At 39.7% G+C, this 27,196-nt stretch overlaps 1 protein-coding gene across 2 annotated transcripts in view; it reads right to left on the minus strand.

Moving 5' to 3' along the window:
* The window catches only part of LOC131225896 (villin-2), a 55,290-nt gene that overhangs the window by 23,120 nt on the left and 4,974 nt on the right, over window positions 1-27,196 (minus strand). For both annotated transcript variants that reach the window (XM_058221500.1, XM_058221499.1), the window contains exons 4-19: window positions 16,264-16,332; window positions 15,936-16,172; window positions 15,630-15,807; window positions 15,398-15,530; window positions 14,604-14,766; window positions 14,370-14,523; window positions 14,181-14,281; window positions 13,897-14,055; window positions 7,983-8,051; window positions 7,837-7,905; window positions 7,528-7,665; window positions 5,095-5,223; window positions 4,596-4,743; window positions 4,481-4,491; window positions 4,243-4,383; window positions 3,997-4,122 (exon numbers count right to left, since the gene is read on the minus strand). In XM_058221500.1, the coding sequence (XP_058077483.1) occupies window positions 3,997-4,122; window positions 4,243-4,383; window positions 4,481-4,491; window positions 4,596-4,743; window positions 5,095-5,223; window positions 7,528-7,665; window positions 7,837-7,905; window positions 7,983-8,051; window positions 13,897-14,055; window positions 14,181-14,281; window positions 14,370-14,523; window positions 14,604-14,766; window positions 15,398-15,530; window positions 15,630-15,807; window positions 15,936-16,172; window positions 16,264-16,332 (2,025 nt within the window). The remainder of the gene's footprint in view (window positions 1-3,996; window positions 4,123-4,242; window positions 4,384-4,480; window positions 4,492-4,595; window positions 4,744-5,094; window positions 5,224-7,527; window positions 7,666-7,836; window positions 7,906-7,982; window positions 8,052-13,896; window positions 14,056-14,180; window positions 14,282-14,369; window positions 14,524-14,603; window positions 14,767-15,397; window positions 15,531-15,629; window positions 15,808-15,935; window positions 16,173-16,263; window positions 16,333-27,196) is intronic.

The raw sequence follows: 27,196 nt of genomic DNA on the forward strand, positions 1-27,196 counted from the left end.
ACCCTTTAAAAATGAGATTTGAGGTAGCTTACGCCACGCTACACACTACGCTACGCTGCATGTAGCGTATGCTACATACCCTGTAGCTTACGCTATCAAGGAATTACCATACTTGCGTATGCTACATAGCACTTTCGCTAAGCTACGCTACAGCGCTATTGAAAACACTGCTTGAAGCATATGACCGAACAAGTGCAACTCGTTAGCCTAAGCGAGAAGCCTCCACTGCCCTAGGAGATTATCGGGTGTTACCTAGATGAGTTGGTGCATGAGATGGAGCATTACTGATGCAGGACAATTAACCAGTTGCTCTAAAAGCTCGAACTGTTAGAGCATAGCGAATCAATCCCTTTATGTCATAGCCCAGGCCTCACATCTCATGGGTTAGGACCTCGGCCAAACCCCCCTTGCAGGCCCCAAATCATATGGGTACCGCCTCACACGAGCCACCCACCCCGAGTGTGTCCCCGCATCCCACAGGCTACCCCACTCGAGCCCGATGTGAAATGCGCATTAATCACCCCCGGTGAGAAGTCTCGAACACGAAACCTCCCCAGTAGGCTCCGCCCACCCCGGGTGTGCCCCTGCATCCCACAGACCACCCCACTCCAGTCCGATGTGAAAATACCCTTGCATTAATCACCCCCGGTGAGGAGTCTCGAAACAAGACCTCCCACTCTGATAGCAATTTGATGCAGGACAATTAACCACTTGCTCTAAAAGCTCGAACTGTTAGAGCATGGCAAGTCAATCCCTTTATCTCATAGCCCGAGCCCCACATGTCATGGATTAGGGCCTTGGCCAAACCCCCCTCGTGGGCCCTAAATCACATGGGTACCGCCTCACACGAGCCGCCCACCCCGAGTGTGTCACCGCATCCCACAGGCTACCCCACTCGAGCCTGGTGTGAAATGCGCATTAATCACCCCCGGTCTCGAACACGAAACCTCCCCCGTGGGCCCCGCCCGCCCTAAGTGTGCCCTTCCATCCCACAGGCAACCCCACTCGAGCCCGATGTGAAAATGCCCCTGCATTAATCACATATCTACATTGAGGCCAATGTGGGATATACACAAGGTTACGTTGATGTGTGATGAGTGAACGGGGCTACATTATCAATAATCAACTTCATATTGTACTATAGAGGGACTGAGGGAGGATGGTATTCCTTAGGTTCATTGATGCAACCAACAACATTAAGGAGGCAACCTACAAATATGAACTAATGAAGGATGTGATATAGAGGTAGGATTGGAGACTAGTTTCCAAATTGTGGAGGACGGGTAGTAGTAGATAAACAAGTATAATTTCTTGTGGACCTGTGTGGCTCACTGCATAGACCTGATGTCACAGAGAGAGAGAGAGAGAGAGAGAGAGAGAGAGAGAGAGAGAGAGAGGGAGGGAGGGGAGAACTCGACAGTGAATATGACTGAGAACACAAGGAGAGTTACAAATTTCATAGCCAAAATTCTCACCTCCAAATTCAATGCAATCCTCCCTAGCATCATCTCTAAATACCAAGGGGCTTTTGAGACAATTACAATAAGCAGGGGCCCCAACTATGATGACAACCTACCTCTCTCAAAGAATACTTTTAAAATTTTAACCACGTTCCAAAAAGTCTAAAAGGGGGGCATGGAGTAGCCATCCGATCCTTGCGCCTTGTCCCACCCCCAAAGAGTCCACTACTTTAATTTCTTCGTTGGAAACAGTTCTTTGGAGAGACTCCACTTCCGGACATTCTAGTTACTTGAACTAGTGTGATTATCCAACATTGGTCACCTCAAATTTTCTCTTCTTAGCAAATTCCTATAATACTGCAAAATCTTTGCACAAAATTGGGACTTCTCATCCACCTTTCTACCCTTCACCACAAGACTCAGTTCTACTAATCCTCGCTCTCACGCTTGCAATGCTATGGAAAAACTGTGTATTTTTGTCACCTTTCTTCAACCAAACAGACCTTGAATGTTGTCTCCACTTAATTTCCTCTTCCTAAGAATATTCACATAATCCAAGGATAGCTTCGCCTGCATCTCTTTATCAGCTTCTAACAACACTCCCCCTGCCTCCTTCAAATCAATGGCATGTATTTCCTTTAAAATACCTTCTGCCATTGGCTCCTGATTCCCATGAACCTCTTTTCTCCAAGTATTTAATTTTCTTTTTAGCGTTTTCACCTTCATACACAATTTCAAACCAGCATAACCATTTAATTTAAAAGACTCCCACCAATACTTTATTAAGCTCAAAAATCTCTACACTTCCAGCCATTACAACTCAAATATGAAATGTTTTGGGCTCTGATTCTCCTTGTTGACCTCAAGATTAATCAGCCAATGATGACATGGGCCTACAAAGGCCCCACTGCTGAACTAGCAGGAATCGTTCTACCCAATCCAAAGAACCAAAGATTCTATCAATCGGCAACAAAATAGCTTCTTCCTGCCCATTCACCCACGTGAATTTGGCACCCTTCATAGGAATATCCACCAATTTGTTTATATGCACCCAACCATTGAAGTCCTTCATGCTACGAGTGATGCGGTTTCCATTCGACTTCTGATCAATATATCTGATGACATTGAAGTCACCACCGACACAACATGGAAGCATCCACCTTTTCCTTTGTAGCATTGAGTTCCTCATACAGCAACTATCTCTGCTGCAAACAGCCCCCCCGAACCCCGACGCAGAATCCTTCAACACCACAGAGACCAAGAAAGAACCACACCATTCCTCCTCTTTACAACCACACCATTCCAAGCTACCACGATCCCTCCTGCGGTTCCGATCACATCGAGTAGTACCCAGTCTTTATTGTTCAACCCCAAGATCGAATCCAAAACCTTTCGATCAAAAAGCTTCAATTTAGTTTCTTGCAACATAACTAACTGAGCTTTTACTTTGTGGCACGTCTTTGATCTGCAACCTTTTAAGCTTGTAGCCCAGCCCCCCTACATTCCAACTCAGAGCTTTCATTCGCCCCTTTTCCTTTCTTCCCATTGCTGGCCTTTGCCCTGAATCATAATTGATTGAGACTCCAGACTTGGCATATCTGTCCAACCCTTAGGATGCTTCTTAGGCTTCTATTGTTATGTCCTGTGTTGTTGTTGGATTCCTCTCTTCTATGAACTGAAATAAGGCTAAACATTCTTATCGCTAGCCCCGTAAGAGACCCTATCAGTTTTCCCACCCTTTCCAACATGTCTTTGATCTAGTCCCATATCAGCATCCATCGAAGCTTCATTCCAACTGCTCAGACTTGTATCGCCTTCGGGGAGGCTGGGGAGACACTGTATGCTGTCATCTCCTCCCCAGAGCCTCTCGTTACCTGCAATGGGATGGCGTCGATGGTCCCCGGCACCAATGCATCCATGGTCACATCATCTCCCAACATTCAAGTAACCCCATTTTCTGCTTGATCTAACTTTTTAAAGGCTAGTACGAATGCTCGACCAAACACCGCAATCTTGACGGGTGACTCACCACCCTGCAACTCAACGTGCACCGACCGAACCTCTATGGCATCTAAAGTCAGCCCTCTCCTTCTCGCTCTCAAGATTGGTGAAGGGGGGACATAGTCTACATGCCAGAAAATAAAAGACTATTTATCTGTGTATGAAGTATTACCATGCCTACACTTTTGTAGTTTGATATGCCTAACACTTTAAGACACTTTGATAGATGACACCTGTACCACATTTCCAAGTAATAATAGTGAGCATGGACCAACATAGCCTCCCACACACCTGATAAGCGTCTGCATGAATGTGTACATCAATTTGAGGTAGGTCAACTCTGAAAGAAATATAGTTATCATTTTTTTGGATGAATAACACAGTTATTGGACTTTATTTTGCTTTCACATATATTTTTTTTTTTTGAATCCCCAATAAAACCGAATTGTATTTGCAAGTAAGCTACAAATTATTCCACTGACAGAGTTAAAGGAGAAAAGGAAAGAAGAGGAAGCCCCAGGCATGCAGCACATACAGTAGCTTTTGTAGAATCCCACGAGAAGTATGTAGTGAAGAAACATGGTTCATTCCCTTCTGTCACCTTGTACAAAGGTACATCTGGAGACAACCCTTCTGTTGTTGCTGCCAGTTCTATGTACATCTGGAAATTTCTTTAACACAGTTAGTCACATAAGGGAGTCATTTGAAAAGGTGATCATGCTCTTTTATCCGCAATAAGAGCAAATTTATTCTCTAAGCCTTTTTGTTGGTCAAAGAATACCTGTCCGATCTCAAAAACCTTTTGCTTTTCTTTGGAGTCCACAGACTGACCAACCCAAACAAAAACCTCAGCATGTGTGTCCAGTATCAACATATCCTCAGTCAATAGATCATCTTGAGAGAAGTTGAAAACCTCGGTAACCTGCCACCAAAAAATAGAAGGGAAGAATGCTATAAAATAAGCAACTGGTATAATCAGAGAAAATAAGAATTCCACTAAAAGTGAATTGGGAACATACCTCAAACTTTCCTGGGCACCAGCATGGGGTCAAGAATAAAGAGTCAAAAGAGATCAGCTTCATCCAACAGTTTCAAATACTCAAAGCCAGAACTAGTAATATGGAGAACCAGCACCTTTATTGGATGAAAATGTGTACAAATGGGGATCTCTAACAGTCTCTTGAGCACTCTTTTTGCTCGTGTAACTTTGCTTCCCGCCAAGTGCAAACCAGAATGCAGAGCTCTCTGTTCCCTCCTTAGCATGTTTCAAAGCAACACCGGGCTGAAACATTAAAGAGAATTATAAGCTACAAGCAAAAAAATTAAAAACTGATAGCAGGAGAAAAAACCATCCATGAAATTTGATGTCTCACAAAAGACACCCTGATACTGAAGTTGGTCTTAACAGAGAAGCTATAATCTTTTCTTTGGTGATCAAAGATACACATCCTGGTAAGAAATTCAAGACAGGTAAAGCTCTGCAGAGACGAACTCCTCCATTACCCAAAGAAAACCATCTAGAACTTCAAACAAACCACAACCGATGGTAGGACAATAGCTCCTAGACACCCGAGAGTTAAAAACCAGGAAGGAATGAACGATGCAATTACAGGTTACATCATAAAGAACATACCTTCAAAAATTCAGCAATTTTTGCTGCCAACTGTTGTTGCTCAAATGTACTTAAGTTTCCATGCCAGGTGAAAATTGAAGAGCCAGATTGCAACACGAAACAATCAGTAGAACTTAAGGATGTTGCGACCTGTATTGGAAAATAAATTGATGTCATCGAAACTGAAAACATTTTACAAATAAATAAATATTACTTTCTTTTCTGGCATTGATGCTGCAAGAGACTTGATATCTCAAGCAAATAATAAACATTCACATAGAAATCTTTGCCATGACAGAAGATAAAAACCACGGAGTCCAAGTAAATTCTAAAGAAGATAAGGATTTAAGGAATCCTTTGTTGTTCATCTTATATGCAGAATGTCATGCAATTATGCAAAAAACTCACATGTTGAGACCAAGCAATTCGGTAATGATAACGGCCGGCTGTAAAACAATTAAGACGGGCCATAACAGCCATTACGGCCCTTTAACGGCTGGTACAGCCACGTAATGCTCATAAGTTTTTTTTTAAGGAAAAAATATATAAAATATATTGGAAAATTCAGAAAAATGTGAGGATCAGGAAAAAATTTTCTTTTCTGGTTTCGAACATGTATTTGATGGTGTAACAGGCCATTCTTTGGTAAGAATCATGTCTCGGCCTCTCAGGATGCCTGATACTATTAACCTGAGATTGACTCTAAAACAGTAGCACTACATATTTAGGCTTCTAAATATCTAATATCATATATAATAAAGATTATAAGACTATGAGTAATGATGAATTGATGGCACAATTATATGCCCATTATGTAAGCACTATTTAGGCTTTGAACAGAAGTTAAGCATGAATTGGTGGATTAGGGCCTATAATATATTAGTACTACAAAATGAAAATGGAAAAATGAAGAAAAAGAGGTGATTGTTTACCCCTTTCAATATTCCCAATATGGTGCACTCCACTTCAGTTCATCAAATCCCACTCAATTTTGTGTTTTGATCCTCAAAATAATCTTACATCTAGTTTAAACTTAGTTTCTAAACCTCCTCCATGTTTGAACGATGCCGAAATGGTCCTACATGGCCCATTGTTTTTCATAATGAACTGAGTCACACCCACATCGTGTAACGGGAGTGACCTTTCCTTTACATAACGGCCTTTACGGCCGTAACATAACCGCCTTTTAATACCATGGCTGAGACACGACATATGAATTCTTCCATCGACTAGAATGTCAAGATGAGGAATACAGTATAAAATGTTGAACTTCAAATGCCAATCAGGCAACATGCTTAAATATTTCATTAATGAAAAAACATCATATGCTGAGAAATGGCATATACAGGCAAAAGATTTAGCATGGAGTATCCAAATTAAAAGAGTTGTACTTTGATTAATACTGAATGGAAAATATAAACTCATTCCTGCTTGACTATTATCAAATAATTCATGCATCTAATAATTAATTAGAATTATAAATTGGAACCTTCTCAACACTAGATATATGGAAATTTTAGTAGTACAAAATTTCAATGAAAAAACAAACATGAACTTAAAAGTGGCTTTGTTACAGCTTTCAAATAATGTACAAAACCACATACACTGTCATATACAGCTACTAGTAGATATCACACATGGAGAGAGAAGAAATGATTTGCAAGTGAGAAAGGGGGAAGGAGAATCAGCTGTAACATGTAGGTCTCTTTGATGGATACCTTTGCTTTAAGCACAAGGTTTCATCTTGTAAATTACCTAAAAATGCCCTTTATATTGATTGAAAACCCTTCCCATGTCCCTTCAATAATGCATACTTTTAGCAAATCATAGAACTAATTGTGTGCAATTTTTTAGAGATAAAGTATCCCAAAATATAGTATAAAATAAAATTCTGATCTAATTGTAATTAACAACAGAAAGTTGTATAACCTGTATTAGATATTAGTTGATAGCATTAATGTTCAAAGTATTCACCGTTTTTACCCTATTCTCTATTTATCTTTGTTTATTTTGTTAGCTACGTATGAATAATGAACAACTGTATCCCCTTCCATGCCAATGAATCCATTTTCTACTATAATATCAGTGTCAAATGAAGTGTGTCCTGTCTGCATCGACACACATATCCTTGGAAACAGATCCCCTTGTAGCATGGTTGTCAAAAGTTATGGATAACAAAGAACTAATTTCATCATTGCCCACAACGAGATTAATATTGTTCACCCTTTTAAGAAAAACTAGTTCATAAAGAATTACAACTGCAATAGATAAGGATACAACAGTCAATAGAGATATACACCCTTAAAACCCTAAAATATGAAAACAATTGAGGATGCCAATGTAGAAAAGTATCAGTAAAGAATATCACTCACCATATTCAACAATTACAGGGGAAAAAAAAGTGAAGTCTAGCCATAGTGCAATAAAGAAAACACTATTACAATGTTTCCATACCGCATCAACTTGAACTGCTTTATTGTTATGCACTGAAGCACCAGAAATTTGGACCAGCGCAACACTATCAGCAGCATAAGTTTCATCATTCAAACCCTTCTCTGCTACAAACTTTTTGTAACCAGAGCTGACTCCACCCTGCAAAAAAGTGGAGCAGTTATCTTAAATAAATAGATAGACTGCATCAATTAACCTTCAAATTAAACAGCTTCAAATGGCCCTTTCAAAAATTTATTAACAAGGTTAGTGGATCAATCTCCATGAAAAGAAAAGAACATAACCACATAACATAAGACCAAAAGATAGTACCTTCAAGATGACCATAGGCTGAAAGAGTGCAATAAATTGTGGTGGCTCTTTTCCTTGAAAAATACGGCCCTGCAAGGAGCCCTTGTAAGCCATGTCTTAAAGATAATCACTTCCTTGACTTATGGAAAGATAAAATGACATGATACCTGAACAGGTCTCCCCTTTAAGGAATTTGACATTGTATTAGCCAATCGAGCAGCCATCACTTGATCCTCCTAGAAGAGAGTAATATAATCATAGTATCCTCATTATGGCTGAGATGGATCCCATATAAGCAAAACAAGACTGAAAGTAAAAGATGTAGAGCAAAAACTCCAACAAAAGAATGTTGAAGTTCAAGGATATTATATGACCAAATCAGTAGAAGGAGAGGAATGCATGATATAATGTGAATAAAAATATATTGATTAGATAGGGAGTTATGTCAATTAGTATGGTGCTCTGAATATGCAAACATTATTGTTCCTAGAACATGCATCAGCTGCTTTTGATTCATTTAAGGTGCTATGATAGCATAAAAACCTCAAAGCATGATAGCAGGATAGCTATAGATAGCATATTCTGCACCAACACTGTAGAAACTTGAAAGCATAAGAAATGTGAATTATCGTAGAGGAAGATCTAGTAGCATGCGCCTGTACAAGTATAAGCTTTTAGATGGAGTTTTAATTAATAATATATATACACACACATACAGAGAATAGAAGAAATAGGATGAATGGGGAGATCTAAGAAAATATTGTAATCGACAGAACTAAATTACCCTTTATTTCCATGAGGCAACAGAAAATAAGCACTGCAACTTACACCATTTAGTAAATGGCATCAACCTCGCAGCCTATAAAGTCAGTGTATGTATTAATCAATCCAGACCAACCAACCAATAAGCAACCTCATGTATACAAATGGCCAAAAGTTGCAGCAAACGACTGTCTCTAACCATTCAGCCAATATTCTTTTTTCAACATGGAATTTTTCTGACCGTCCAAAAACTGGTGTATTTGATAGTTAATGAACTTCAAATCAGTGAGGCAAATAGGCTTATGCTCATCCAAGAGTTGGTCCACTATTTGGAAAGAGTCTGCTGTCATCATCAAACTACATCCATCAAAGGTTTGTAGTTGTAGGATTGATACCATTTGCTAAATGGTATATGATGTGCAATGGATCCAAAAGATACATTCATCTGCAATTATTTCTAATGATGCAGACCCTCTGTTTGGGGACTGATAGTTGTCAAATATGCTCTTCCTATCCCACTATGACATGCAAGAGCATGGCAATCTCTTCAATATTTTACTTGATAACTATCCATATACCATCCCTTGGACTTAGTCAAGAAATATCCTAAAATATGATGGAGAAAGAAATCAAAAGAAGACAGATTTCCAACCCTAATTTTTTCTTATGCCAAATGGCATCAAACCCAAACACAAATAGATAGGAAAATAATCCTGTGGAGTCAACTCAACCAAAAACTTACCATAGAGATGACCTCCGTGGACCCCCACCATGATGTGTACATTAGAGATACTACCCCCACCAGGACGTATTTAGAGACGGACGGTCTTGGCAGGGGATCTGTGGGGCCCGCCGTAATGTATGTGTTTTATTCACGCCATGCATCCATTTTGACGGATCAGTTTAGGTCATGAGCCCAAAAAGGAGGCAGATCAAAGGCTTGAGTGGACCACACTATAGGAAAAAATGGTGACAATGATGACAGCCATTGAAACCTTCCTTAGGCCCACCATGAGGTTTATTTGCCATCCAACCTGTCCATAAGGTCACATAGACTTGGATGAAGGGAAAACATAAATATCAGCTTGATCCAAAACTTTTGTGGCCTCCAAGAGGTGTTCAATAGAAGGCATTCAATTCCCATTGTTTCCAGTAGTGTGGTCCACTTGAGCCCTCAATCTGCCTACTTTTTGGGCTCATGTCCTAAAATGATCTATCAAAATGGATGGACTGCATGGATAAAACACATACATCAAGGTGGGCCCCACAGAGCCCCTTAGCCAGGTCCTGGTGGGGGTTAGTACCCAATCCGCATCCATGCACCAGATCCACCCCATCCATGAGACACACCCTTTGATGTTAGGCCATGTGGCCAAAAATCAGGACATTCTGAAACTCAGGTGGGCCACACCAACAGAATGTAGAGGTTTTAGATTTTTTCCACTGTTCCCTTTAGTGTGGCCCACCCAAGTGTCTAACTAGGCTGATTTTTAGGCACCAAAGAAAACTTGAAGAGGTAAACATGATGAACGGAGAAGATGTCATGCAAACATCATGGTGGGGCCCACAGAGGTCATCTATTCCAAAAAACTTACAATAAAGTGGATTGTAGTAGATAGGGACCCGTGTGTGTGTGTGTGTGTGTGTAAATTGATTATTGGTGTTTAGGGATTACCCTAGTGTGCTTTTTTTCTTTTCTTTTTTTTTTTGTGAAAGACAGAAACCTTAGCAATAGAACAACAAGCCATAACAGAAAGCAAGGATAGAAGAGGCTAGAAGTGAAGGTACCACACCAAACAAAGCAAACAAACAAATAATGTCCCCCTCATAACTCTGAGAAACGCCCACCAGATGTTGTGAACTAGCTCGCAAAAACAACTAGCCAAAGCTAGAAATGAGCAGCTAGTCAGCTACTTAAAGGAATCCCACCAAACCCATGGACTCGGGAGAATTAAGTGTTACCACCATCCATCACCCTTTTCCAATCTCGAACAAACTATGCCACCAATTTCTGGAAGAAGGAACAATGGCCCCATCAATAACCAAAGTAGAAATTATTCTTTTGATGACTCCTACAGATGAAATCCTGTTATCAAAAGTCTTGCAATTTCTCTCCTTCCACATCCACCATAAAATTGCATAAGGCAGCATCTGCCATATAAAGATTCCACTTACCATAAACGACCTCTTGTCCACCCTTCAGTAAGATCCATCAACAACTTATTCAGAACCATTCTATGCCAAACATACAAAAAAGTAACACAATATATCCGAGGAATGGAACAATCAAGGAAAGATGATCAACGTAATTCTCAATTTGCCAACACAAAAGTAAATATCTGGGAGGCCAATCATTCATCAAAATTTCCCATCCATTGTTTCAACACATCGTTTTGAAAATATATTACGATATGGCCGTATCAATCTTATTGTAAGTGTATTGGCCACCACCTTTATGCAATATCGGGGTGAATCGGTCCGTTAAGGAAACGAAAGGGTTGGATTGTACTATATCAGCCAGCCGCTGCCGCACCCCCATTCAAAAGTCCAAGCCTACTCTCCCCTCAAAACCACCCTCTCTGCAACAATCTATATTTGCTAGAGAAGGAATTCATACATAAATCATTCAGTTCATTACCATATCTCCACCACTATCCAAGTAGCACCCAGTTTTGTTCATTAATATTAATAATCCCAATCCCCCCTTGTTTCTTCAGCCTTTGAACTTCATCCCAATTCATCAGATGAAATATATGCTCTTCCCCCTCCTTCCCATAAGAAGTTCCATTGGATACACATTCCTTTGGATAGACTCCACCTTATTGGCAATCTTCACTGGCATTGCAAACAAAGAAGAACCATGTCGAACAATCTCCATAATGAGACATACAAACACCCAATCTGTTAAATATATATTCTTCATTACTTGGATAAAGATTTTGTCCAAGATTCACACTCATCTTAGATGCCCCTAACCTTCGCAATCAGTAGTCATTTTGTGGACCCATGATGAACACCAAAAAGTAAAGCCTATGATTTGAACAATTGGGATAATCAAATTCATGCAAATTCATGCTATGAACCATTCAAGAGGTGGCCAGTTAATTGGACAGTCAACAATTGATACTCACGCACCTTTTAAGCAATAAAAACAAGATGTTATCTAATTTGGCAACAGGCATGTGTCAGCATTGGACAAAGAAAGAACATAGCAGATTGTGGGCCAGTTTGGATTACCAATTACAATGGTAATGTAAAGAAAAGTGCAATGATTACAAATTCTTCTACCTGTCTCCTAACAACATCTGCATTTGACCACCGATTCTCCTGTTTTTATAGGCAGTAATATTGTAACGATGGCATTTTTCCATTAATGTCAAATGATCAAATTCATACATTTATGTTTCTGTTTGGATTTGAGATTTCCACAGTAATGCCATGAAAAAGTGCAATGATTACAAATTCTTTTACCCGTCTCCTAAAAATATCTGCATTTGACCGATGATTCCCGTGTTTGGTTGGCGATGGTAAAATCATCATGATGACACTTTTCCCTTACATTACCATGGTAATTGGTAATCCAAACAGGACCTAAAGGTTTGAAAAAAAAAAAAAAGAGAGGCACATCTAATCATGCCTATCAAAAATATGGAAATAGTAAAATACTATATCTCACTAGCATATTGTGTTATTTATATGTCAAAAAAGTCTCAATGAATAACCGTTAAAAATTCCCAATAAATCAATTTATATAAAAAATAAATTAAAAAATTAAAAATTAAAAACAACATTTATCAATTATACTTTAAAATCCCAAATAAAAGATAATAATGAATTAAACATAAATTAGTTTTTATATGACCTGTTTAACTCAGACTTGTATGATATGGCACAACTAAAAACAAAATGGAATGTCCTTGTTGTCGGTGTTTTAAAACCTGGATTGAACCTCACAACCGGCCAACAAAGAGGGTCAAATCACTAAAAACCTGTTTTGGGTGAGGTATTGTTTCAACCATCAGGGCCAAGCATTTCATCCAATTGGACCAGACGGGTCAAGAGGTCAAATGAGTTTTTTGCACACATAAATACATATCAAATCGATAAAATTCATATATCCATGGTAGGGGGTCGAACCTATAAGCTCTTGGATAATGTAAGCATCTTATCCACTCTAACAGCCATTTTTTGATGCATAGTCAGACCTATTATTTTACGTAAACATCACGGGTCACACTGGTTGAACCAGCAATTGGACCAGTTCTGATTGAGCTGCTAACAGGAACAGGTCAGGCTGTAATCCAAGTTTTAAAACATTACTTGTTACATGGCCACAATGATGCAATGCGAAAGTATATGGTTTCAACTTCAATATACCAGTCCATAATGTGTAATCAATCCAGACCCCTCAACGAATGTGCTGCCCTTCTGATGGGCCACACTACAAAAATGATGCACTGCATTTTGGTGGACCACATTTACTCGTGCACTGATTGTAAGGGGCCGAACCTACAACCTCCTGCTGAAAGGCAAGCACCTTATCAACTCTACCAGCAGTTCTCTGTTGAATGATGTCTGTCATTTCCATTATTCTATGTGTTGGACCATTTTTTGCTAATTACACTATCACAAGCTGTTGCATCACTAAGGTGTATGGTGTGTGCCCCATGGCCCCCATCCATACCCCATTCACAGACCATGCTGCGGTCATTGATCCAGACCAATCAACCGATGCACTGCTCCTTGGACAGGCCACTTTACATAGATGACAATAAACACAGTAATCCTGAGTGGCAAAACTAGAGGAAATTTTATGGACAACTAACCAAGATCAAGTAGGCAACAGATCGGGCGGTCAGGATGAGTCTCTCAGTGAGATTTTCTTTTTTATGAAACGGTCACTCAGTGGGATTTTCTCTACAGCCAATCCAAGAAGTGTCAAGTGTCAATCTACTGAATGGTCAGATGGGAAAGCAAGTGAACCTATTGAACTTTAACATAGTTCTGCATGGATTGAAAAACCACACGACTTTAAACCTTGTTGCCAAGTCATAAATTAGGTTTGCAAACAGGAAAGAGGAAAAATAAATAAATAAAAACGTAAAGGTAGACAAGCCATGAAGCTACTAATGGCTTCCACAGGTAGGAGGCATGGACTTCCTAATGACATAGACCTCGCTTCTCAAGGATAAGAGCATTTGCAACCTCAAACAAAAATGAGAAAGCCCTTTTGTTAATACCACCTGGCATGGACCTTGCCTTTGAGGCTGAAAGAGGACTCTTTCACATCTTCAAACTTTGTTCTGAGCAAGTAATTACCTGAATACTGTCTTTCCCCATCCAACAGCATAAGAAGTAATCTTCTTTCTTATCACCAGAATGATATGTGTAAAGAATAATGTAGCAATCTCCAGCATAGAATTTGCCAATCTCCTCCTTGGGAACTGGGGTCTTTGCACTGCCATTGATGCGCCATACCTGAAGAAAAAAACAGCTATCATTCTTCTGGAAATGTAATTAGCTGCTTTGATTGTAAATGCGACATATAAATAAGCAAGCAATTCCAACAGAAGAGACTGACAACATGAAGGTAACATTTTGACCTCAATTTTTCCACCTCCTTCAAGTAACGAGGGGACTTCCTCATTTACAGGAGCACCTTTCGCGATTCCTTTGACATCGACTCCTTGCTGCTTCAGCATAGCTGACATAACCCCAAAATGATGGGTATGTTAAAACAATTCCTGAAAAAGATTGATGTTCAGCTTTTAACTGATAAAACTCATTACTACCTGCTACTTTTCCTCTTCCTCCATCCTCTGCACCAGAAGTCCCTGAGCCCATGGGCCAAGACTCAAAATTGGACTTGAACGAACGTGTCTCATGCCCTTGAATTACCCGGGTTATGCGGATGGATTTTGGTCGATTTTGACTAGCAATAAATTCCTGAAAAATAAATAAATAAAATTACTGAAGTTGAGGGCATCCACTTGTACAAACAGAAGGAAATTGTCATTAAGGCACACCTCAGCAGCTTGGCTTGCAGCTTTTCTTTCCTCCACTTGTGTTACTCGGCCAACCCAGACAAATACTTCAGCCCCACAGTCCAGCAAATAGCATTTGTTGTTTTCCAATGCTGCTTTGGTAAGTGGACCTTCAGCTACCATCTTCACCTCGCCATCGGCAATACTACAGGAAGCAGCCATGACAAATTAGTTCCTCATGCAGATTATTTGCGCCAGTGACAGTATTATTCAACCAAAAACTGATGCATTTCCATAAAATGATAATTGTAATAAATGAACTTCAGGGGAAAAAAAAAAAATTGAACTTCAGGAAACACAACATTGTTCTGTCTATTTCTTCCTCAAAACAGACATCCAGTAATACTCGACTGCACATAAGGAATCGTTCACATCCCAACAAAACATATATTGAACTTCAAAAATAAACAAGGAAGAAAACAAAATTAAGAGCTCAAAGAAAAAAACATACAAATTAAGCTGAAGTATTCAAGCATAAATAAATACATGTAGTGATATTTGGAAACATAATGTACGTGTCTTCTGTGCAATCAGCACAGGAATGCAGTTAATAAAAGGTCCATTAATGGAACTAAGATATGTTATTCTAAGTTAATTTTCAGAAAGGAAGTGGGGCAATGTATTTTGTGCATTTAGGCAACAATTCCACTAATAACAAGAAAAAAAAAAAAATCTCACAAGTGACAACAATAAATTTCTCGTTATCACAATATGATCTGACAGATACATTGGGATCCTCCTATCTGCACTAATGATACGTAATGAAATTAAATTACCTATAAAGCATTCCAGGTGTAGTCTCCAGGGTAACGTCATCTTCACTTGCAGCCTTTTTTCCAATGGGTGCAAAACCACCAAAAAGGACCCAGAACTCACCTGAATCTGACTCGGCTACAAGCTTTCCATCATCTGGAACACCAAAATCATCATAAGTAAAAGCAGAAAAGGCAGCAAAAGATACAAACAAGTTGATTAAAAAATAATCAAAATTGTAAAAGATATCCTCACCAATGATTGCAACATCGCACGTTCCCTCATGGTACTTTTCCTTGAAATACTGAATTACTTCCAAAGACTTTGCTCTTTCTTGGATATTGGAGTTTGCGCCATTAAATTGATAAATCTTATGCTCAGTGTCCAGGATAAACACATCATCATGATTCAGTGAAGAGCGAGAAAATGGAACCTGCATGACCAAACAAGAAGCATCATTACCCCCTGGCAGCTCGTTTTCTTCTGCAAGTGCAAACATAGAGCCGTGTTTTCCTCTTCAACATCAAATGATGTCCATATACTCAAATCAAGAACTGGTACCTGCTTCAATTTGACAGCTCGTTTTCCTCTGCAAACATAGAGTCGTGTTTCGAACTTCTCTTCCTCATATTTCTTGAATCCAGAAGCAAAACCCCCTTCTAGTGGAATGATGCATGGTTTAAAGTACGACAAAAACTTGTCAGATTCATGACCTTGAAGTTCCCTTTGCTGAACTGCACGGCCTCCAAGAACTGCATCAAGTTCCACCGTCTTGATTGCTGCAGTTCCAGCTTCATCCTACCATCATTCCGTAAGCTAAAATGATAAGAGAGAGCATAACTTGTGCAAGCATTGACTTTGTAAGGAACTAATAAAAGTAGAAGCATACTTGACTTGAATCTTTTCCAACCCAATAGTGAATGTCATAGATATAAGAGCCTCCTTTGCCACCACTTGTCTGCAGAAAAATGTACAAGCTAATAAAGAACATATGTGATGCAGGACGCATGATCTAGACTAAATATGATGCAAAGAAATTATCAACGAATTAAAGAGCAATTCAAAGCATAAGATATACTAACCTACCATAAATCTAAGAAAATAAATAAACAATAAAATTCAGATTTCAAGCTAAATCACGATCCACAATAAACTAAACCATATAAAACATGGATTTCAAAGGATCAATGGAAAGTAGAACTTCCACTTTAGCATAGGCTTAGGCCTAATTCAAAGGGGCTGATTTGGTCTCTCTAAGGTTAAGGATATGAGAATCTAGGGTTAGGTTTTGAGTATGTAAGGTTATGGATTTGAAAGGAATTAGGGCTTCGGAAGGATTAGTGAATCTAGGATTTTACAGGAAATAGGGGATTAGGGTTTCATAGGGAATTAGGGATAAGGGCTTGTACAGAAAATCTAGGATTTTACAGAAAATTACAACTAGGGTTTATAAATGAATAGGAATTAGGGTTTTAGGCTAAGGTTTAAAGGATATGAAGAAGGATCGACGAGACAGAAGAAGAAAAGAGAGAGTAGGTGGGTGACCGCACGGTTGTATGGCCATATCTGTATAGCCGAACAGATTGGCTTGTACAGACAGGCAGCCTGTACGTGTGGGCTTAAAGGAAATAGGATGGGTTGGGTTTTGGTGGAGAGAGGGATAAGAGAAGATGGGTTTTGGGCAATGGGTTTAGGTTTTAGAGATGAAAAGTAAAATAAAAGAAGAATTTGAGAAGAAGATGAGAAAAACAAGAGAGATACATTTTCAAAGGGAAATAAGAAAGGAAAGATTAGGCTTCACACATTAGCATCACACTATCAACCTCCATTCACGGGAAGAGAAAACTTCAAAGGAAGCAAAGAGTTTTCATTTAAATCATCAAATCATACCCTAGGGGTGGCCGTTCAACCCTTATATAGTCTTAGGGAAGACTTTTTACAAAAAGGCGCTCTCAGATAAGAAGTCTCACACAATTGCCCCTACTTAGTGTAAAATGTCTAACATACCCAAAATCCAACTAAATATCAAAATAAATCCAACATAAAAAATCAAGTAAATAAATTAAATAAATCTAAAACATTCTAAAGTCTACGATCAATGTAATCTACGATCACAATGATCCAACTGTCCGATCGAAGCGTCCTCAAGATCCAATCGTCCAATCGGCGTGTCCTCGCAATCCAACAATCCAAACTCTTCAATAAGCAACCCGCATGCATCTTCCTAGTGTAGGGTCGTCGAAGATGAACGATCATGCATGTGGGGTCTTAAATGTGGCCCACCTAGGCCCATGTAGTGGTCACCAAGCCAAAGTGAAACTAGAGTTGATCTCCTCCTCCTCTGGTATATCATGTAAGGTGCTCGGATGTCCTCATTAACTCCCCCTAGCTGAGAAGAATTCTCCTCTAATGAAATAAAGCTGCAATAATGCTCTAAGAGATCCGGATCGAGTTGTTGAAACTCTATCTCTACAATCCACGCAATCTGACACTGGTTTGTTCTTCCACTTGGCCAGATACTTCTGAAATCCTCCACGTCTGGTGGAAATTACTTGCTCATCCAAAATATCTCTTATCTCTTCTCTTCTCATAAGAATAGATGGCAAAGGCAACAAAGGCTAAGAAGAGGGATTTGGTAATAGCCAAGGGTCATGGGACAGGTCGGGTATGTCATCATCTAGGTCCATATGAGGATTAGGGGAAGGGCCCTAGAAAGACACAAGATCTTCCACATTGAATGTAGAACTAATGCCCATACTAGATGGAAGATCTACAATGTACGCATTGGGACCTAATTGTTTCAATATCTTTTATGGTCCAGCATTGCGGGCGTGTAATTTCTTTATGGCTCCTTACAGAAACCATTTTGGCCTTATCATTATCATCACTTTATCGCCTACTTGAAATTCTTTGAACCTAAGGTGAGAGTCAGCAAATATTTTATACCTTTCTTTGCTCACATTAATCCATTTTCTAATTTCAATATGCAAATCATGCATATGTCATGCAAATGCATCTACGGACTCTGATGGTCTATGGGAGACTGACATGGGAATGAGATCTATAAGCTTCCTAGGCTTGTAACCACGCATTACTTCAAAAGGACTCATACTTATTGTCTTATTGACTGAACTATTGTAGGCAAACTCTGCAACTGGAAATACTAAATCCCAAGTCCAAATATGGTCACCCACAAGACACCGCAATAGATTTCCTAGGCTTCAATTAACCACCTCTGTTTGACCATTAGTCTGAGGGTGGTATGCCAATGACAACTGAAGTCTTGTACCCATCATATGCCAAAGTGCCTTCCAAAAATAACTCATAAATCGCGCATCTCTATCAGACACAGTGGTTTTGGGGCAATCCATGCAAGCGAACTACCTCCTCAAAGAATAGCTTCATAATGTTGGATGCATTAGACATTTTAGAGCATAGTAGAAAATTGGCCATTTTAGAAAAAACAGTCCACCACCACAAAAGATGGAATCGTGCTTTTTTGTCTTAGAAAGCCCGAGCATGAAATTCATACTGATATCTTGCCACGAAGTGTGTGGCACTAGCAAAGGCATATATAATAAAGTGTTTTGCCTTTTCTATTTTTCCAGTTGACAAGTCCTACATTTCCCGATGATTTCGGTCACGTCTCGCTTGAGGTTGGGCCAATAAAATCTATCCTCAAGAAGACAAATAGTCCTACCTCAACCAAAATGACCAGCTACTCCACTGTTATGAAGCTCTCAAACTAGAAAATCCTAGAGGGAAGTGCGGGAAATGCAAAGTTTGTCACCTTTAATTAAGAATTCATCGATCAAGACAAGCCCACTATCACTCATCGACTGGTCCTCCAAAAGTGACATGCACACTCTTCCAAAATCTGGGCATGCGGAATATTATCCTTTCAATTGTTCGAACCCAGTGGCTTCTACGCTCATGGATTGGAGTAATGCCACTCTACAACTAAGGGCATCGGCAAGTTTGTTCTCAACCCTGACTTTGTGTTTCAAAACAACAAAAGTATACTCATGGAGAAACTCGGCCCACTTGGCATGCCTTGGGTTTAATTTCTTTTGGGAGTTGAGGTATCGTAAAACCTCATGGTCAAAAAACAAGACAAACTCTCGTGGGAGTAAATAATGTCACCAATGTTGCAAGTATTGAACTATCGCATAAAACTCCTTGTCATAGGTAGAATATCGTTGCTTCACTTTATTCAAATTTTCACTAAAATATGTGACATAGTGTCCCTCCTGGCTAAATACTCTACATATACCCACACTAGATGCGACACACACAACCTCAAAGACTTTAGAGAAGTCAAGAAGGTGCATGACAGGAGCCTCAATAATCTTGCCCATAATCTCTTTAAACACTTTGGAGACCACATTAGTCCATTTGAACTCTCCCTTCTTAATGCAATCTGTGATGGGAACCATAATGAAACTAAAGCCTTGAATGAACCGCCCATAAAAGGTAACTAACCCATGGAAGCTACGCAGGTTCAGGACAACTTACTATGACCTTGACTTTCTCGGGGTCTACAGACATGCCCTCAAAGGAAACAATGAACTCTAAGAAGATAACTTTGTATAACATGAAAGAGCTCTTCTTCAAGTTGGCATATAATATTTGTCCTAAGGACCTTGCAAACTTGCCCCAAATGGTGAAGATGTTGTTGTTCCTTGGAGGTTACTATAAATAAGGATGTCATCAAAATACACTACCAGGAACTTACCCATAAAGGGCCTCAACACCTGCGTCATCACTCTCATGAACGTAATAGGAGTGTTGGTTGATGATGTGGACATCACACCACCACTCCGTACATATCAAAGACGTAGGCGTCGACAGGCTGCATCAACACTTTTACTTTGGCTAGGCAACTAATGGTGATCACCAGTGGTCATCAGTGAGCATTAGAAAAGCATGGATGACATGGATCATATTTAGAGATCATCTCACCGTTGATCATGGTTTACATGATTGTCCATCCATTGGATCGTCTTGTGTCCCATCATGGGGTCATCCGATGGTTGGATTATATTGGACCCTTTTGTCAGTTAGTTCTATTATGTTACTTGATGATTTGGACATTTTAGCTTGTGATTAGATAATGGACATTTATTTGCTATATAAGATATTATTTTTGGAGGGTAGATTAGACTTTTTACCTTTTGGGACATAATGGGTATTTTACTTTTGTTACTAAAGGGATAGAATTGTCATTTCAACATATTTTTGCTATAAGATAAGCAAGAGAGATGGGGATGTCCAACCATATTGTGAATTTGGAGAAATTTCTGAGGAGGCCTTGTGTGAGTTCCTTTTTTCTTCCTTCATCGTTGTGAAAGCTAGATATTTGGATAGAAGCCTAGAGGGTGTGAAGCCACTTAGAAAATAGGGCCCAGGGAAGATAAAGCAAGAAGAAAAAAACTCTCACAAGGCCTCCGAATTTTCTTCAAATTCACAATAGGGTTGGACGTGCCCACCCCTCTTACTTTATTTTATAGCAAAAATGTGTTAAAATGACAATTCTACCCCTTTAGTAACAAAAGCAAAATACTCATTATGTCCTAAAAGGTAAAAAGTCCAATCTACCCAAAATAATATCTTATGCAGCAAATAAATGTCCATTGTCCAATCACAAGCTAAAATGTCCAAATTAAACTGATGCAGACATTACACCACCACTCCATACATATCAGATATGTAGGCGTCGACAAGCTACATCGGCACTTGCACTTTAGCTAGGCGACTAATGGTGATCAACAGTGGTCATCGGCGAGCATTAGAAAAGCATGAATGGCATGGATCATATTTGGAGATCATTTCACTATTGATCATGGCCTATATGATTGTCCATCCATTGGATCGTCGTGTCCCATCATGGGGCCATTCGATGGTTGGATTATGTTGGACCCTTTTGTCAGTTAGTTCTTTTATGTTACTTGATGATTTGGACATTGATTGGACAATGGACACTTATTTGCTACAGAAGATATTATTTTAGGAGGGTATATTAGACTTTTTACCTTTTAGGACATGATGGGCATTTTGCTTTTGTTACTAAAGGAATAGAATTGTCATTTCAACAAAATTTTATTATAAAATAAAGCAAGAGGGGTGGAGACGTCCAACCCTATTATGAAATTGGAGAAAATTTTAAGGAGGCAGTGTGAGAGTTCATTTATTCTTCCTTTATCGTTGTGAAGGCTAGATCTTTAGATAGAAGCCTAAAGGGTGTGAAGCTACTTTATCTTTCGTCCCTAAGATCCTTTCACTTCAACTTCATACTTGATGGATCGTAGATGGTAGATCCCTTTGAATCTTTAAATCCAAAGGTAAGATTTTATCTTTCATTGTTCTCACTTGGATCTTATTTTACTTGATCCTAAAGGTCAACTCAACCATCTTCCATTATTATCAGATTCAACTCATTCGTGGATCTCAAACTTTCACCTATTGAACCCGGATTATTCCTATGCTAGTTGGAAGATCTTTATCTTCCTTAGGCCCTATTTTCCTAGTGTTTTGTTTGGTCAAAGGGTTGATGACTGTGATTTAGCCTTGAATCATACCCATCATCTCTTAGGCTTCACGTTGTTTACATGTGCATCACACTTTAGCTTGGTGATTTTTATATATTCCTTTGATTTTAAATTAAATCTCAGTCACATAGCTGGATTTGCATCATTCTACATCAGTTAAGCCAAAAGGCATGATAATCACTCATATAGTCCATCCTTCGTCTTGAAGGTTGTCTTTCATTCATCTCCTAAGCGAATACATATCTGATGATGATACCCGCTTTTAAGGTTGATCTTGGAAAAAATCATGGTACTGGTCATCATGTCCAACATGTCATCAAGACGCGGTATAGGAAACTAATACTTGACTGTGATATCATTGATGGCCCGACTGTCCACGCGCATGTCCCAAATATCGTCTTTCTTAAGCATAAGGAGGGCTGGCACGGTACACGAACTCAAACTCTCCTGAATGAACCCTTTTCTAAGAAGCTCATCAACTTGCCTCTTTAACTCCACATGCATCATAGGGATCATTCGGTAATGAGGAAGGTTTTGTAGAGTCAATCCGGGGATAAGGTCTATGGCATGCTGAATGTCCCATATGGGTTGAAGCTCATCTAGTAGGTCCTTAGGGAAAACATCGCCCAACTACCGAATTCACCTCAGGTGGCAACCTTATGCTAACCTTGGGTAAAACCTCTCATGCCATGAGGGCACACACCATCGAATCAGCCTTAGTTTCCCTCTCAAACTCTTTGGCGTTTATTATATGGAGAGATATAGGCTAGGATTTCCTCACCTCTTTAAGATTACCCTTATTGATGTCCTTTTTCTTCTTTAGGGTGTTTTTGGGTGGAAGAGGATTTAGCTCAATCCTCTTACCTTCATACATAAATGAGCACGTATTCAAGCGACCGAATAATGTCACATCTCAATCATACAACCAAGGTACCCAAAATGATATGGCCTATGTCAATAGGCAAAACATCACACCACAGCATGTCTTTGTAGGAGGCAAATTGAATGGGAATGAGACATTACTAAGAAACTGGTATCAATGATGCATCAACTCATGAGATTCGATAGGGCTGAGGGTGAGGGACAGGTTTTAAACCCAAACAAGACACAATGCTAGCGGAGACCACATTGATGCAACTGCCACTATCAATTATCACCTTGAAGTTTTTGTCACCACACTCAACATAAGTGTGGAAAATTAAATTCATATGCCAATCATCTCTCTTTATCCTGGGCCAAGGCACATTTGACAACTGCAAGTGGCATGGTCTCAATTCCTTCAACTTCTTCATCACCAGCACCAATTTCAAGCTAATATTCTTCTCCACAATCACGAGGGCCTTATTTCGTTATTTCATGGGGGCACCAGTGTGCGAAATGGCCATATCCTTAGCAGTTGTAACACCGCATTTGCTCACCTGCCTCGAACTGGTACTAGCTATACCTTTGCCCTTCACATCCCTATTGTTGGATTGAGTACCGGTGGGGGCTTTGGATTGACTCCCAAAATTAGGCTTGGCTCGCTAGGGAGTGGCCCTAACATTGGCATAATGAGAGTTGAATCGCCTAACAAATTGTGGTTTTAAATACCGCTCAAGTTCTTGCACCACTTGGTAGGCATGCTCTAAGGTGCTAACATCGTGAGGATGAGCTCACGTTGAAGCTCGAGTCGAAGGCCCGTCCTGAAACGAGAAAGGGTCATTAACAGGTGCTCCTCGATGTTACAATGCATCACACATTCATCAAACTTAGCGATGTAATCAGACACAGGCATTGATCCTTAATGAAAGGATTGTCACTAATCCAAAAGCTTCTGGCGGTAAAAGAGAGGAAGGTATTTCTCCTTTAAGATTTCTTTCATCTTGGCCCATAATGAGACTAGGTCATCTCCAGACCTCTCCATTTTACGCTCAACATATGTCCAAAACTTGGCTTGGCGCACCAACTTCATCTTGGTGAAAGTTCATGATGGTCCTGGTACTCACCAAGGGGTGGTTGGGTACGCACCCACACCTCTTTCACGTCCTCTAATTTGGTTTCCTCTAACTTGATCTCTCGCTTGAGATTGGCCATCTTCCCCATCGTCGGGGTTTACCTAAAGGAAGTTTTCCAATTGGGTCGTGCAAGTATTGGTCTCATTTTTAAGGGTTGCCAATTGGTTACTGCTTTCTGGTGGTTCTATTATGAGCCTTGATGGCCACGAGACGGTTATTGATAGTATTAATAGCCTCGGCAAACTGTTCCAAATTCATTGTGTGGTGTAGACCAAAACCACGCCAAATACGAGTGGGCATAAACCGGGAACCTAAAGCCGAACCTAGGAACTAAAGGCTCTGATGCAATTTGATAAGAATGGGAAGACTACTAACCCTAGACACGACAAGATGAAAACCTAACCTAGATGCAACATGAGAATCCTATGATAGACCTAGGCTCTGATACTAAAATTTAATGCATGACGCGTGATCTAGAGTAAATATGATGCAAAGAAAATATAAAGGAATTAAAGAACAGTTCAAAGCGTAAGATATTCTAACCTACCACAAATCTAAGAAATCAAATAACAAATAAAATTCATATTTCAAGCTAAATCACAATCCCACAATAAACTAAACCATATAAAACATGAATTTCAAAGGATCAATGGAAAGTAGAACTTCCAGTATGCATAGGCTTAGGCCTAATTCAAAGGAGCTGACTTGGTCTCTCTAGGGTCAAGGATATGAGAATCTAGAGTTAGCGTTTTGAGTATGTAAGATTAGGGATTTGAAAGGAATTAGAGTTTTGGAAGGATTTGGGAATCTAGGATTTTATAGGAAATAGGGGATTAGGGTTTCATAGGGAATTGGGGATTAAGGCTTAGGAAAATTAAAACTAAGGTTTATAGATGAATAGGAATTAGGGTTTTAGGCTAGAGTTTAAAGGATAGGAAGAAGGATCGAAGAGAGGGAAAAAGAAAAAGGGGAGTAGGTGGGTGAATGTACAGTTGTCTAGCCATGTCCATACAGCCTTACGGACTGACTTGTACGGACAAGCAATCTGTACGTGTGGGCATGAAGGAGATGGGATGGGCTGGGTTTTGGTGGAGAGAGAGATAAGAGAAGATGGGTTTTGGGCAATGGGATTAGGTTTAGAGAAGAAAAGAAGGATTTGAGAATAAAAATGAGAAAGACATGAGATAAATACATTTTCAAAGAGAAATAAGAGAGGAAATATTAGGCTTCACATCTTGACATCACACCATCAATCTCCATTCACAAAAGCATCCATTCAAAGGAAGAGAAAGCTTCAAAGGAAGCAGAGAGTTTTCATTCAAATCATCAAATCATACTCTAGGGTTGGCCGTTCAACCCTTATATAGTCTTAGGGAAGACTTTTTACAAAAAGGCGCTCTCAGATAAAAAGTCTCAGACAATTGCCCCTAGTTAGTGTAAAATGTCTAAAATACCCAAAATCCAACTAAATATCAAAAAAAATCCAACATGATTAATCAAGTAAATAAAGCAAATAAATCTAAAACATTCTAAAGTTTACGATCAATGCAATCTAAGATCACAATGATCCAAACGTCCAATCGAAGCATCCTCAAGATCCAACCGTCCGATCGACGTGTCCTCACAATCCAGTAATCCAAACTCCTCAACAAGCAACTCACATACATCTTTCTAATGTACGGTATTCGAAGATCCACGATCATGCATGTGGGGTCTTCAATGTGGCCCACCTAGGCTGATGTACTGGTCACCAAGCCAAAGTGAAACTAGAGCTGATCTCCTCGTCTGGTATACCCTATAAGGTGCCTGGATTTCCTCATCAATATGCCAACGGGAACTGATACTAAACCAATAAGGAACATTCATATCTACTAGAACACAGATTATCCGTGTCACTTTAAAGAGGTGTCTTTAAAATTATGGGTGGCAGTGGTTTCAGATTAGAGTATAGAAGTACCCATGCCATACCCATATAGCCATACCCACCAATGGGCACTGCACCCGTACCCATGTCAAGCCTGAAATGGGCACCCTACCCATTAGGGTGTGGGGTACCCATTTTTATTTTTATTTTTTCCTTTGTTAGCTTGTTAGTACACCCACCGTCAGTTCACACTTCACTGTTAGCCACCCCCACTAGGGAATCGATACCAAGACCTCAGCGTTGAAACGAGGTATCTTTCACTCAATCTACCACTTGAGCTATGGATCAGGGTGTTGGGGTACCCATTTATGATTGAAGTTTTCAATTAAAAAAAGTGATGGGTACCCAGGTGTACCACCATCACTATAAACTACTGTTGTATGTAAACCATTAGTCCATACTTTACTAGAGTATCAAAGTTCTTCTATTCCACTCTCCAATTTCCTTTTTTAGGCACTTTGTGTGTGGGGCCACCATGGTGTGTATATAACCACCATGGGGTGTGTGTTGTGTGTGTGTGCGCGCCATATATCCCGAGCAAGTGAGCCCCACACCATTATATTGGGTGCCTCGAAATTCAAGACAAACCAATCATCAAATGGGCCACACCATAGAATATAATGGACAACAACTCAAAAAAAAACTCTAAATTCATTTGGTGGTCCACATGATGGTGGAATCAGCATGAACTTTGGGGGTGTCCCACTTACATGGTAAGCTGATCCTGTTGGTCACGCTGTTTGGCTGACATACCGCACACACCACAATGGGCCCCACACGCAAAGTGTTGTAGAATAAACTTATCCCACAATGTTTTGGAGGAATCGTCATCTTTTTTTTATAGTTTTGTGAATTAAAAAAACACTAATTACTATTACTTTGTAAATTAATCGAGGTAATGCCCATATATCTTATATAAATATGAAGAGGTCTCAAGTCCAACTAGGTTGGACTATAAGTTATGGCCTACCCAATGGATAACTTCCAACTGATTGAGTGCATGAACACCCAACCCTCCCAATAGGTTGGCCCAACCATGAGGATCACCTAGTGCAAAATCAGCCCTACCAAGGAATACCAAAGTCCGGCCATATTATTAACTGAGTTCAAAATAATACCCAAACCCACAACCACACCCACACTCATTTAGTTACACCCAATGTTTTAAATATTGTTATTATCAGCCCTACAAAGGAATACCAAAGTCTGGCCATATTATTAACCGGGTTCAAATTAATACCCAAACCCATACCCACACTCATTTAGTTACATACAATGTTTTAAATATTGCTATTGCGCAATGTATCGCACCCTTGGGATACGGATACATATCGGTTATTGCATGGGATATATCGG

Source organism: Magnolia sinica, chromosome 14, assembly GCF_029962835.1.
Source record: "Magnolia sinica isolate HGM2019 chromosome 14, MsV1, whole genome shotgun sequence".
Taxonomy (NCBI): domain Eukaryota; kingdom Viridiplantae; phylum Streptophyta; class Magnoliopsida; order Magnoliales; family Magnoliaceae; genus Magnolia; species Magnolia sinica.